The sequence below is a fragment of the Hyaena hyaena genome, unplaced genomic scaffold (genome assembly GCF_003009895.1).
Source record: "Hyaena hyaena isolate Hyena2069 unplaced genomic scaffold, ASM300989v1 scaffold_550, whole genome shotgun sequence".
NCBI lineage: Eukaryota > Metazoa > Chordata > Mammalia > Carnivora > Hyaenidae > Hyaena > Hyaena hyaena.
In genome coordinates this window covers 764,088-778,105 of record NW_024081182.1, presented here as the reverse complement: position 1 = coordinate 778,105, position 14,018 = coordinate 764,088, and the positions used below count along the sequence as shown (strand labels likewise).

The 14,018-nt window shown below is 42.5% G+C and overlaps 1 protein-coding gene across 2 annotated transcripts in view; it reads right to left on the bottom strand.

Moving 5' to 3' along the window:
• Positions 1 to 3,349: 3,349 nt before the first annotated feature.
• The window catches only part of TMC5 (transmembrane channel like 5), a 50,640-nt gene continuing 39,971 nt past the window's right edge, over positions 3,350 to 14,018 (bottom strand). For both annotated transcript variants that reach the window (XM_039255872.1, XM_039255873.1), the window contains 4 exons: positions 10,964 to 11,042; positions 6,018 to 6,122; positions 4,659 to 4,701; positions 3,350 to 3,907 (listed from right to left, as the gene is read on the bottom strand). In XM_039255872.1, coding sequence (XP_039111803.1) covers positions 3,861 to 3,907; positions 4,659 to 4,701; positions 6,018 to 6,122; positions 10,964 to 11,042 — 274 coding nt within the window. In that variant the 3' untranslated portion in view covers positions 3,350 to 3,860. The remainder of the gene's footprint in view (positions 3,908 to 4,658; positions 4,702 to 6,017; positions 6,123 to 10,963; positions 11,043 to 14,018) is intronic.

Sequence of the window (14,018 nt, the reverse complement as noted above, 5' to 3'; positions counted from 1 at the left end):
TTTTGTAATTGAGCTTCAAATAAAATCATCTCATTGCCTCAGAAATGAAGTGGGCCATTTATCGCAGCCATGTAAAGGATCAGATCCTGCAGAAATTTAAAAGAGGCTACCTATTTCCTATTCTTTTTTTTTTAATGTTTTATTTATTTCTAGGAGAGAGAGAGAGACAGCGTGAGCAGGGGAGGATCAGAGAGAGAGGGAGTCACAGACTCTGAAACAGGCTCCAGGCTCTGAGCTGGCAGTCAGCACAGNAACATTAAAAAAAAAAAGGGAAAGAAATAGATGAGTACACATCTCACATGAAGAAGCTCAATGGGTAAACCAAATGCTAATTTCAGTTAAGGCTAAAAGAGTATTTGATAACATTTAATATCATTTGTTGATGATGGAATAGACACATTCTTTTTTTTAAATATTTTTATTTATTTCTAGGAGAGAGAGAGAGAGACAGCGTGAGCAGGGGAGGGTCAGAGAGAGAGACACACACAGACTCCGAAACAGGCTCCAGGCTCTGAGCTGGCAGTCAGCACAGAGCCCGACGCGGGGCTCGAACCCACGAACCGCGAGATCATGACCTAAGCGAAAGTCGGACATTTAACCGACTAAGCCACCCAGGCGCCCCTCTATTTCCTATTCTTAAAACTAGGGATTATCCAGCTTTCAAGTAACTGTTGGAAAACGTATGTTCCTTTTATCATTTTGAACTAATTAAAATTAGAGTTGGAAGAGGAGGATGGAGAATATTCCCTGAATATTCTGATGCAATATTCTGAGCTCACCATTGGCATGCTCTGACGCCTCTTATGGTCAGGCAAGTTTGGGAAGAACTATAGCAGCGGCCCCTTAACCCCGGTCAGACACCTGAAACCATGGACAGTACTGAACTTTATATAGACCATGTTTTTCATATCACACACCTGTGATAAAGCTTAATTTAGAACTCAAGCACAGTAAGAGATTCATAACAATAATATACCATAATACACGTTATGTGAGTGTAATCTCTCAAAATATTGTCCTGCACTCACCTGTCTTCTTGTGGTGATGTGAGGCGATGAAATGCCTACGTGATGAGTTGACGAGGAGTGAGTGATGTAGGCTCTGTAACCTAGCGCTAGGCTGCTACTGACCTCCTGACCAGGTCACGGGAGGGTCATCTGCTTCCTGACTGCAGTTGATCATGGGTCACTGAAACTTGGAAAAAGTGAAACTACGGGTAAGGAAGGTACTCTAGATCCTGGCTCGGTTGTTCCCAGTCCTGACTCTCCACCAACACCATCTGGGGAGCTTTAAAGAAAAAGTACAGGTGCCTGATTTAGTTGGTCTAGACTGGAGCCTGGGCCTGGCTGTTGTCAGTCAGCTCCTCCTGTGATTCTGAGCACAGGCACCAATCAGGACCCGGAAGCCTAAGAGGAGGCCCTGAGGACTAGAGGAGAGTTAGCCTCTATTATAGGGCTGACTGACCCAGAATTCATATGCTGGAAATCTGAACTCCCGATACCTCAAATTGTAACCATATTTGGATGTATGGCCTTTAATTAGGTGAATAAGCTATATTAAAGCCATTAGGGCTCGGTCTAATCAAATCTGCCTGGTGTGCTTATTAAGGAGAGGAAATTTGGACACAGTAAGGTACATGCAGAGGAAAGAACAGGTGAAGGCACAGTGAGAAGTGACCATCTGCAAGCCAAGGAGGTATCAGAATGAAACCAAAACTGTGGACACTGACAAGGAACCTGAACTTGGACTTCCTAGCCTCCAGAACTGTGGAAAAATAAATTTTTGTTGTTTATACAAGCCAGTCTGTGGTACTTGGTTATAGCAACCTAGCAGGCCAATACATCCCCTATGTCAAGCCCAAGTTTTTTGCTTTTTGAATTTTTTTTTAAGTTTATTTATTTAAGACAGCGAGAATGGGGGGTGGGGCGGGTAGCAGAGAGAAAGAGGAAGAGAGAGAGAATTCCAGGCAGGCTTTTTGCTGTCAGCACACATGGGGCTTGAACTCATGAAACCATGATATCATGACCTGAGCTAAAGTCAGATGCTTAACTGCCTGAACCACCCAGGCCCAAGCCCAAGTTTTAAAAAGCATCCTCACATCCAAATGCATGTGAAACCTACAGAGTAGATCTTTCTCCTTTGTTTATCCCTCCAGTAGAAACAGGCATTAAATAAGCAATGGAGGTTCATGGAGAGGCATTCAGATATAGGCCCTTCACCTACGGTAGGGAAACAAAAATGCTGCTCTCAGAGGGAGTCCAGATTTCAGTGCAAAAGCCAGAGAAGCACAAAACAGCTTTAAGATGACACTGAGGGGGGAAAATTCACTTCAAACACTATTTTCAATGGGCTGCCTTCACTAACCCCACATATAAGGCTCCCATAGTCCCCTGGGCTTCTCCTTCACAGCACCTGTCAAAATTGCAATTAATTACTGTTCAATAGTAATTAAATTACTGTCTAAATTAATCTGCTAGAAACTAAACACGTGAGGGCAGAGACTGCTCAACATCTTGTTTATAACCACTTGGCACATATTTGTTGAAATGAATTAACAAATAATTAAGTGAATGAAAAAGTGAATCAATGGCTGAGCACTGATTGGATGCTTGTGTTTCAAACGTATGTGAAATGTTTGCAAAATTCAGTTCCAGTTAGATTTCATGGTAGTGATTACTCAAGAGGGGATGTCTCCCCATAGTAATTTGGTAAATTGTACCTTTCTGCTGAATGCTTTGGTTCTAAGTACAGTCACATGCTGTGTGAATCATTTGGCAAATCTGCAAAAGAATGCCATATATTGGGGCGCCTGGCTGGCGCAGTCGGAAGAGCATGCCACTCTTGATCTTGGAGTCATATGTTTGAGCCCTACGTTGGGTGTAGAGATTACTTACATAAATAATTTTTTTTTTTAAATGCAAAGGATGCCTGGATGGCTCAGTTGGTTAAGCATCTGACTCTTGATTTCGGCTCAGGTCATGATCTTGCAGTTCGTGAGATCAAACCGTGAGTTGGGCTCCGCACTGACAGTGCAGAGCCCACTTGGGATTCTTTCTCTCTCTGCTCTTCCCCTGCTCGTGCTCTCTCTTTCTCTCTCAACATAAATACACATTTTTGAAAAAATGTGTATATATATGTGTATATATATATATGCACACATATACATCACACACACACATACATATATTCCACACATCACTGCTGATTTCATGTTTGATTCAAGACTTTGATGGTGGCTCATATATCAACCTCACAAGGGCCAAGTCCCAGTCCATACCCACCCCCACCCCAGTCCAGCCCCAAAGACTTGTACTTGATATACAATAAAGTTTATAGACAAGACCTCTCGTTGTATCTCACCTTTGGGTAGCATGGGATGTTTTTATTCAAAATCATGAACAAATGCAGGTTCCTCAACTCAGAAACTTCACATCTCTGTTTGAGGATCCCATTTTTATTCAGGTTGGACTACTTGTCTCAGCATCAGTTCCAAACTTTTGCCAGGTCTGGGAGGAGAGATTTCTAAAAACCAATAATTCATATGCACATCTCTTGAAGACTAAATATATAATTCCCAGGCCATTGATTCAGGGCCTAGGAATTAAATGTTACAATAAATGTTACAACAGTCTTTGTTTTCAAATCCCAAATATTTTATCTTGGAAAATCAGCAATCCACGTAGAAAAAACCAGCAGGAAATGGCCAAATTTACTTCAGTATTTACACTGTGGTCAGTTTCCACTCCTGGCTAAAGACTTAAATTCCCTCCTGGGAGGCTCCAAAAGGCCCAGGGGTCATGGAAGAAGTTGTTTCATCTTTGTATTTTCATTTGATCGGTGTGTGGCTGTTGCAATAAACATTACGCCTTTGGATGCTCTTCTTGAACTGATCGCCTAAATCGCAGGTCTGGGTTGGACATAGAAAAGAGAAGATAGCACAGATAGGCACACTGCCTCACATCTCCAAGGTTAAGACAAAATTCAAGATCACACAGCTTCTCATGCATCCTGCCTTCTGTTAAGTTTCTTTAATTCTCCCCCAGAACTTAAATCATTTGGATGCCATTAGTAAACACTATCCCAAAAAGATGAATGGGTTTGGTTGGTTGGTTCCTCCCCAGTATACATTCCCCTCTGGCCTCAGCTCCAGGTTTTCTTTGGGAAGCCACCCTTCTCCATTCTCAGTCATGGTCTGTTGGGTTGTACCACCTCTATCTACAGATCTCCGATCTGGCCAATGAAATTGTCACATTTTCATGGCCACAGAAACTGGTTCATGGATGCTCATGTCACCCAGTTGGATCCAATGAAACAAAGTGAGAATTCTGGATGTCTCATTCCCTCCCACTAGACTTGAACCTGAAAAGGTACAAGAGGCTGATAAAAGTGTCTTGCAATTGTTAGGAAGAGCTTATTCAAGAAAGGAGCTAATATGGAAAGAATGGAACAGAAAGAAACCAGGTTCCAGTGATATATTGTGAGTCCCAGCTTCTGGCTACCCCTAAAGCAAGAATTATTCTTGGATTTTTCCTGGAGCCAGTTTGGGTGGGTTCTTTTCATTGAACAAGTAACTGATACATGAGCAGGTCTGACCCTCTACCTTGAGATACATTATTTGGTTATGGTAGGGCTCCTTCAGGGCCAATGCCTTTACTCACCATGAGCAGCATCATGTTCCCTGACATGCAAAGGGCTTGTTTGCTGAAAGAGAAGAAAAGCAGTGGCTTCATCACCGGAAAAGAATACAGACTCGCTCCTGTTGCCTCGTTGGTGGGATTTGTGAGCCCCCACCATTTTAAAATTAAGATATGCAGATGAAGACCAAGACTCAGCCATAGACGCAGCAAAATGGTTTGGTTTGGTCTTTTAGGGACAGTGATTCCATTAATTTATCCATCCATTCACAGACATTTACTGAGCATTGACTATATGCCAGGTAATATCAGGACCTGGGGCTGTCAGGGTACAGTTAGACTCTCTGCCTGCATAGGACTTACAGTCAGGCCTTAGATCCCATATCTACATAGTGCTGACAGTATCAATGTGCACAGATAATGAGCTATCTGGCAGTCTCTTCTGACAAGGTCCTAACTTCTCAAATCAGTGGCATTTGAATTAAGATGGGTTTACAGGTGGAGTGCCTGGGTGGCTCAGTTGGTCGAGCATCTGGCGCTTGACTTTTAGCTCAGGTCATAATCCTGGGGTCATGGGATCAAGTCCCACATCAGACTCCATGCTGAGTGTGGAGCCTGCTTAACATTTTTTTTCTTTCTCTCTCTCTCTGCCCCTCTCCCCCGCTCATGTGCTCTCTCTCTCAAATAATTTTTTTAAAAAAGATTTACTGTTTATTCATATTTTCCAAGACACCAAGGATGCCAGCAAGGGCTCTGGAATTAGAACAGGAATAAAAATGGTAAAATCTTTGTAAGAGCATGATATGGCAATATCTATTAATCATTATGTGCATGCCCTTTGGCAAAAATACATAAAAATAATTAAAACAAAAATATTTCACTGCACACTGTTTTTAGTATTAAAAAAAAAAAACCTGAAAACAACCCAAATGTCCAAATATGTACAAACTGAAACAATGTCCGAAATATACTACTAAGTGATGAGGGACGGGAGTATGATACTGTGTGTATAATAAAGCCCCACTTTTCTAATAAACAAAAACATTAGTAGGTGGATGTATATTCATGAATGCCTAGGGGAAAGATCTGGAAGAATATACACTGAATCATTAACACAGTGGGGTGAGATCTCAGGGCATTTTCCTTCTCGATAGGATATACTTCTGTATGACTGGATTCTAGAAAAGACACATGCAAACTCTGTGAGGGCCTTCACCAGGATAGGTTGAATGAATGAGTATTATTTTTTAAATAAAAAATACAAAAATGTTTAAACATAGAAAGTGAAGACATAGAAAACTATGTCATTCTAGTTTCCTGATGTATTTTTCCCAAGGAGACAAGTCTGTGTCACAAGGATCCCAGGGCGACCTTCACTCTCACCTCTACGTCCCTCCCTTCCACTGTGAACGAGCTGGTGTTTGCTCTCTTCTCCATATCCTGTAGCTTGGTCAACTTTTCTATCAGGAACATTTTATCTTTGCCCTCCTGCCAAGAAGGAAAACAAAAACAAGAACAAAAACATGGAGGTTGGTACGAGCAAATGATGGAAAGAAGGCAGGTAGGGTCCCAGACACAGGTTAGAGACTGCCGCCATGTTTTCTCTTGATGAAAGAGTAGAAACGTTTCACAGCAAAGCCAAATTAACCCATAGCCTTCCTGAATTGTAACATTCTCCTCTAAAGCAATTCTTGCAGGCTGGAGAAGCAGCCTTCTCTATCCTGCAGCTAGAAGAAACTTACATGCCACTGTCTGAAGGCCCAGGACAAATGGGATATAGTAGCCCCTTCTCAGCATACCCTGTCTGGACACCCAGCGATGCCTAGGCTGGCCCTGTCTTCCCACTAAGAATGTCAAAGCTTATAGCTCTGCAGCGAGGAAGAGTAAACATATTTCACTTGGCAAAGTTACCAGTGTTAATGGAGTAGACCCAGATAAATACTTCCCAAATTGGGAAGAGGAACAAAGGAAAGGGGTATGTCTTCCCCAGGAGTGTGACTCACTTCCTCGTGAATCTATTACAGACTAGAGGGTGGTATATCCCACCCGTGTCGAAGTGGGCTAGCAAGCACCACTGATGGTCTGTCCAGTCTAGATCAATCCCATTTCTCATGCGCTTGTTTCTCCTTCACCTTTCAATCACTGATTTTAGCAATTAGTTATTATTATTATTTAGCATCCAACAATTATTGCTGTGGTATTTGCTTCATAATAATTTTCTATTTCCTTCAATCTTTCTATTTTTATTCACCAGAATTCTGCAAAGAAGAGCTGTCCTTGGGAAATGGCATTTTAAACAGCTCTGCTAGGGGCTCCTGGATGGCTCAGTTGGTTAAGCACTTCAGCTCAGGTCATGATCTCACTGTTTGCAGGTTCGAGCCCTGCATCAGGCTCTGTGCTGACAGCTCAGAGCCTGGAGCCTGCTTCACATTCTGTGTCTCCCTCTCTCTCCCTGTCCCTCCCCTGCTTGTCTCCTCTCTCTCTCTCTGTCAAAAGTAAAATAAATATATTTTTTAAAGCGAGTCCACTAGCCATCCTGGATATAGCCAACCTGTTTGTGAATTGATGATCTGTAGCAGCTGTTTCCATATTTTAGTGCCAATTAGAACTATCTGGAGAAGCTGCAAAAATGCAAACTGACAGGATTTATCTAATAGATCTTTACTTGGGGAGGTAAACCTGCATGTAGTTTAAAGTACAAACTTTGGAGTTACCCAGTTCAAATCCCACCATTTGCTAGCCCTATGACTTGGGCAGGTCGCTTCACTCTGTAAACCTTAGAATCCTTAATTTTAAAATAGGGATTAAGAATGCATATGCTCCAGAGTAATAAAAATCAAATCAGAATTTTTGTTCATTATTTAGCACATGCCAGGCATCATGTAAATGCTCAACAAATGTTATCTGTTGCCATTACTGTTTGGAGGAGATCAGGGTAATAGGAATTTGCATATTTAATAAGCATCCAACAGGTTTTTTAAAAAATTTTTAACATTGTATTTATTATTGAGAAACAGAGAGAGACAGAGTATGAGCAGGGGAGGTGCAGAGAGAGGAAGAGACACAGAAGCTGAAGCAGGCTCCAGGCTCTGAGCTGTCAGCACTGAGCCCGACGCGGGGCTTGAACCCACGGGCCATGAGATCATGACCTGAGCTGAAGTTGGACACTTAACCGACTGAGCCACCCAGGCGCCCCTCCAACAGGTTTTGACATAGGTGATTACACCTATTCCCAGCCCCGGATGCTGGGTTCCTTTGGAGACGATGTCCCTGTCTTTGCGGCCCGTCCTCCTGACAAGATTCCCAAGCATGCAGGCCTGCAGTGATGCTTCTGGTTTACCTGGTCCTGCTTCTACAATAGAGGGATTTAGAATCAAATCCCTCCCCTGGTAAGATCTTCATAAGACTTGCCCAAAACATTCAAAGTGCTGCATCAGAAAAATACAGGTGATGCTTCTGGGGACAGGCAGGGGAAGGAGTATAACTAATCCATGCCCTTTCCTCATACCATCTAAAGGACAAACTCAAATTATCTGAAACCCAAAGATTCAAGCAGCTAGAACCCTGAGGAATCTTGGGCACCTGGGTGGCTCAGTTGGTTAAGCACTGAACTCTTTATTTTGGCTCAGGTCATGATCTCACGGTCATGAGATTGAGCCCCAAATCAGGCTCCATCCGCACTGGGCATGGAGGCTGCCTGGGATTCTCTCTCTCCCTCTTCCTCTCTCTGCCCTCTCCTGCTCAGTCACATATGTACTTGCACATGCTCTCTTTCACTCTTTCAAAATAAATAAATAAACATTTAAAAAACAAAAGAACCCTGGGGAATCCTGCTTCTTTCCATGTTCTTAGAAGTCAGTGTTCATGCCACAATTACTTAGGCATTTAGAAGAAAAGAGAAACAGCCCAGTATCAATGAGCATCCCTATTCCCAGACTGTGGTCTCTAAATGCCATCTCACTGGGACTCTGTGAATAAATGACTGACTCACGTTCTGGGACAGGTAATAAACAAGAAGAGCCTGGAACATCTTGTCCTTTCAGAGAGCAGGTAGCTATCAAAGACCTCTGCGGTCATGTCAAAAAAACCTGGGAGCTAATTCAAAAGGAATTCCATGAGCAAAGAATGAGGCTATTTAAGCATAAACAAATTATTATAATTGAAAGATGTCAAAGTATACTTAAATCTGTGACTTCATAATGATAATTTAAAAGTCCTCACTGGCTACATTTGAGGGTTGCTAGGTGTAGTGGGTTGAATAGTGTCTCCCTTGTAAAAATATTTGTCCAAGTTATCGTAACCCCCAGTACCTGAAAATATGGCCTTGTTTGGAATAAGGTCTTTGCAGAAGTAATTAAAGACTGTGGGATGAGATCATTCTGAATGAGGATGAACCCTAAATTCAATGACAAGTCCTTAGAAGAGAAGGAGAAACAGGTACACAGAGAAAAAGAATTTATGAAGATGGAGGCAGGAACAGGAGTTAAGAAGTCCTAATGTGAGAAACAGCCAGGTCAGTCAGTGGCCATCAGAAGAAGCTCGGAGAGGCGTGGAACAGATTCTCAGAGCTCCAAAAGGTACCAACCCTGCTGACACCTTGATTTTGGAGTTTTGGCCTCCAGGACTGTGAGATAACAAATTTCTGTCATTTTAAGCCACCAAGTTTGTGGTTATTTGCTATGGCGGGCCTTAGGAAATAAATACACTAGGGTATTGACTCATCATTTCAAAAACTGGTCAATGAAGGAAAAAAAATCATGCATTTATCTCACCATTCCTTTATAAACTGTACTTCAAGGTAATCAAATAGTTGATGAGCAAAAATTCTTTTTTTTCATAGACGAATTCTAGCTAATAAATGCAGAAGAAATTATAGGATTAGAATACCACTGTTTAGTCACCTCTAATGAAATCAGTGGGTCTTCTAGGCAGTACTCATCAAAGGCTGCAAAGTCCATCAGATGAAAGGAGGATGGGGAGGCTTCTGATGGATGGGGTCAGGCTAACAAAGCATGAGCCCGCTGATCACTTTTCACATCACTCAAAAAAAGACACCTAGACACTTTATGTCTCAAGGCAATGCTGTAAGAAGTGCATAGTGTCATCTATGAAATGTTCTGGCTAAAACACTGAATTGTATTTAATTGGGTTTTTAAATCTCATCACCAGGGTACAGGAAATAAAAGAAAAAGAACATACTAAACACCATCACAAGGTTGCAAATCAAATAAATCCAGAACGTGAGAACTATTACAAGACAAATGACCTGGTTTCTTCAACAATAAATGGCAAAAGAAGAAGGGAGGGGTGAACAATTATAGATGAAAGGAAACAAGAGACATCGACCAAATGCAACACGTGGCACTTTCTCAGACCCTGATTTGAACAACCCAACTATAAAAAGATACTTCATGAGGCAGTTGGGGAAAATTCACCTTTGATTGGGTGTGAGATAACAGTAAGGAATTATCAACTTTTCTTTTAGGCATGATGATGGTATTATGGTTATGGTTTTTAAAAATCTCTATTTCTCAGGCACATAGAAGTTTTTACAAATAAAATGATATAAAGTCTAGGATTTGCTTTAAAATAATCCAGATATTTGCAGTGATGGGTTAGTATAGATAAAATAAGAATATACAAAAAATTCTTAAGCTTGTTTATTTATTTTTGAGAAAGAGAGAGAGAGAGAGAGAATGTGCTTCTGAGCTGTGCTTTGAGGACTTAGCAATGGCCAACACCATCAGAGCCAGGCTTCTAAAGAGGGACCGACAGTATAGGGGCAGAGAGAGAGGGAGAGAGAGAATCCCAAGCAGGCTCTGTGCTGTCAGCTCCAAGCCCAACTAGGGGCTCGATCTCTCAAACTGAGATCATGACCTGAACTGAAACCAAGTCAGACTCTCAACCGACCGAGCCACCCAGGTGCCCCCAAGAGTATACAAATGTTGATGGTAGTTGGTGCTGGGTGGTGGGCAGGTGTAAGTTCATTGTACTATTCTATTTGGGAGTATATCTGCAAGTGTGCATTTTAAATTGTTTTCAGAAAAGTGGGAGTAGGGGCGCCTGGGTGGCTCAGTCGGTTAAGCGTCCGACTTTGGCTCAGGTCATGATCTCAAGATTCATGGGTTCGAGCCCCACGTGGGGCTCTGTGCTGACAGCCAGCTCGGAGCCTGGAGCCTGCTTCAGATTCTGTGTCTCCTTCTCTCCCTGAACCTCCCCTGCTCACGCTGTCTCTCTCTCAGAAATAAATAAAACATTAAAAATTAAAAAAAAAAAAAGAAAGAAAAAAGAAAAGTGGGAGGAGAGTAACAGGTGCTAACAGGACTCACATTGATAATCTGTTCATGGAGCAATCGGATCATAACCTTCCTTCCCTCTGTGATCTGCCAGTAAAGGTAGGTGATGATTCTGGAAGAGAAGAAAAGAAAAAATGACAAACACTTTTGCCGATATTTTGTAGGCCCCAAATTCCAACTGGTCTGAAAGGAACTGAGATATTCTCTTGCAAGTGGATTTTCTCCCAATAGTTTTCCTGAAAACTTGTGTCTGGATGAATCACAGGCTCAATACATCTGAGTAACCTGGCAGCACGTGACATCACGTGAAAGAAGGAAGAAAGACTCATTTCATGGCCTCTCCTCAGATTAACTGAGCACCTCTGGGCATGGAGCCAGACAACAGTATTTTTTTTTTTTATGTTTATTTATTTTGAGAGAGAGAGAGCTTGGGGGAGGGGCAGAGAGAGAGAGAGGCAGAGAGAGAATCTCGACCAGGCTCTGAGCTGTCAGCGCAGAGCCCATCGTAGGGCTCTAACCCACAAACCATGAGATCATGACCTGAGCCAACATCAAGAGTCAGATGCTCAACCGACTAAGCCACTCAAGTGTCCCAACAGTATTTTTTAAAAGTATACATGATTCTCATGTGCAGCCAGAGTTTGTGAATCTGGACAGTGCCATTCAAACTGCAATTTGATATAAATTTCCTGGGAGTCTGTCAACATGCAGGTTCTGGGATTCTGTAGGTCTGGGGTAGGGCCTGAGATTCCGAGTTGCCAACAAACTCCCCAGTGAATTAGAAGTTTGATGGAACAAGGCACCAGGTGAGCTCAGCATTTTAAATAGGCCAGTGACAACCCAGCATAGGGAAGGGAGGGCACGGCCGGGAGCGAGGAGACCCAGGTTCCAGCCCCTCTGTCACTCACAGGCTGTGCAGCCTGGAGCCTGTCTGTGCAAGTCAGCCCATCTCTGTCTCACCACTTCCATCTGTAAAACCGAAAAGTTGCTCCATAAGCAATATCAACTGATTCCACTAGTGTGTGCTTCTGAGCTGTGTTCTCTCTGTGAGAACTTAGCAATCGCCAATGCCACCAGGGCCAGGCTTCTAGAGAGGGCCTGACATTCGTCAATGAACTATTCATGCAGGAAAAGGAACCCAGGCCGAGCAGATCTCTTTTTTCACAAGAAGTCACAAATTGATTGTTTTGTTTTAATTTTTTTCTTTTTTTAATGTTTATTTATTTTGAGAGAGAACATGAGAGCAGAGAAGGGGCAGAGAGAGAGGAAGAGAGAATCCCAAGCAGGCTCTACACTGTCAGCGCCGAGCCCAACGCGAGTCCCATCCCACAACCCTGGGATCATGACATGAGCTGAAATCAGAAGCCAGAGCTGAAATCAGAAGCCAGACATTAAAACGACTGAGCCACCCGGGCGCCCCTAGTTTTTCTCTCTTTTAATATGGAGCACTCCATTGGTGGTATAATCAAGTCCAGACTTGTTTTCAAAAATTAAATTCCAGGAACAGATGATGATTAAGAAGCATTCAAGTATTACCAAATATAAATGTAAAATAAAACTTTGTTGTAATATAACTATATCACAGACTTCTAAATCAATCTCCCATGTATTTAAGTTTACAAAATAAATTCTCATAGGAATACAGAATGAGGGGTGCCTGGGTGGCTCAGTTAATTAAGCGTCCGACTTCAGCTCAGGTCATGATCTCGCAGTTCATGGGTTTGAGCCCTGCTTCGGGCTCTGTGCTGACAGCTAGCTCGGAGCCTGGAGCCTGCTTCAGATTTTGTGTCTCCCTCTCTCTCTGACCCTCCCCTGCTATCTCTCTCTCTCACACACAAATAAATAAAAACATTTAAAAAATTTTTTTAAAAAGGAATACAGAATGAATATGACATAAATTCTCATATGGAATATACTCACTTCCAGAAACTACATCAGTTAAATTGGATAAAAAAGGCTTGGAATCAAAAACTTCATAAAAGGAAAAAAAGATGAGCCCAGTGGGTTAATATGTAACTCAAAGTATCTTTTTAAAATAGGATGATTTTAGGGGCACCTGGATGGCTCAGTCAGTTAAGCGTCTGACTTCAGCTCAGGTCATGATCTCATGGTTCATGGGCTCAAGCCCCGCATCAGGCTCTGTGCTGACAGCTAGCTCAGACCCTGGAGCCTATTTCAGATTCTGTGTCTCCCTCTCTCTCTGACCCTCTCCTGCTCACACTGTCTCTCTCTCTCAGAAATAAATAAAACATTTTTTAAAAATTTTAAAAATAAAAATAAAATAATATAGGATGATTTAGGGGCACCTGGGTGGCTCAGTCAGTCAAGCCTCTGACTCTTGATGTCAGCTCACATCTTGATCTCAGGATCTTAAGTTCAAGCCCCGTGTTGGGCATGGAGACTACTATACCCCATCTTTAAGTTTCAAAATGTAATCCTTTGCAGTGATGGTAATAACCACTGTTTCTGAACCCGGTGTTGTCCATGGTACATGGATCGTCAACTCATGATTATGTCCACCTAGAAAAGTCAGTGGTAGGGGGCCTAGATGGCTCATTTGGTTAAGCATCCAACTTCAGCTCGGGTCATGATCTTGCAACTCCTGAGTTTGAGCCCCCTGATGGGCTCTGTGCTGACAACCTGGAGCCTGCTTCTGATCTGTGTCTTCCTCTCTCTGCCCCTCCCCCACCATACTCTCTCCCTCAAAAATAAACATTTTAAAAAAAGAAAAAAAAGAAAAGTGAATGGTAATTTCCATTCCTGTTGCAGTATACCCAGCACATCCAACTTGAAGCTGAGCTTACCAAGAACCACATTTCCACCCCATTGTGAAACCTGTAGATCTGAATGCTTTAAATTCTTTTTTTTTTTTTAATTTTTTTTTTAATGTTTTTATTTATTTTTAGGAGAGAGAGAGAGAGACAGACAGCATGAGCAGGGGAGGGTCAGAGAGAGAGGGAGTCACAGACTCTGAAAGAGGCTCCAGGCTCTGAGCTGGCAGTCAGCACCGAGCCCGACGCGGGGCTCGAACCCACGAACCGCGAGATCATGACCTGAGTGAAAGCCGGACGCTTAACCGACTAAGCCA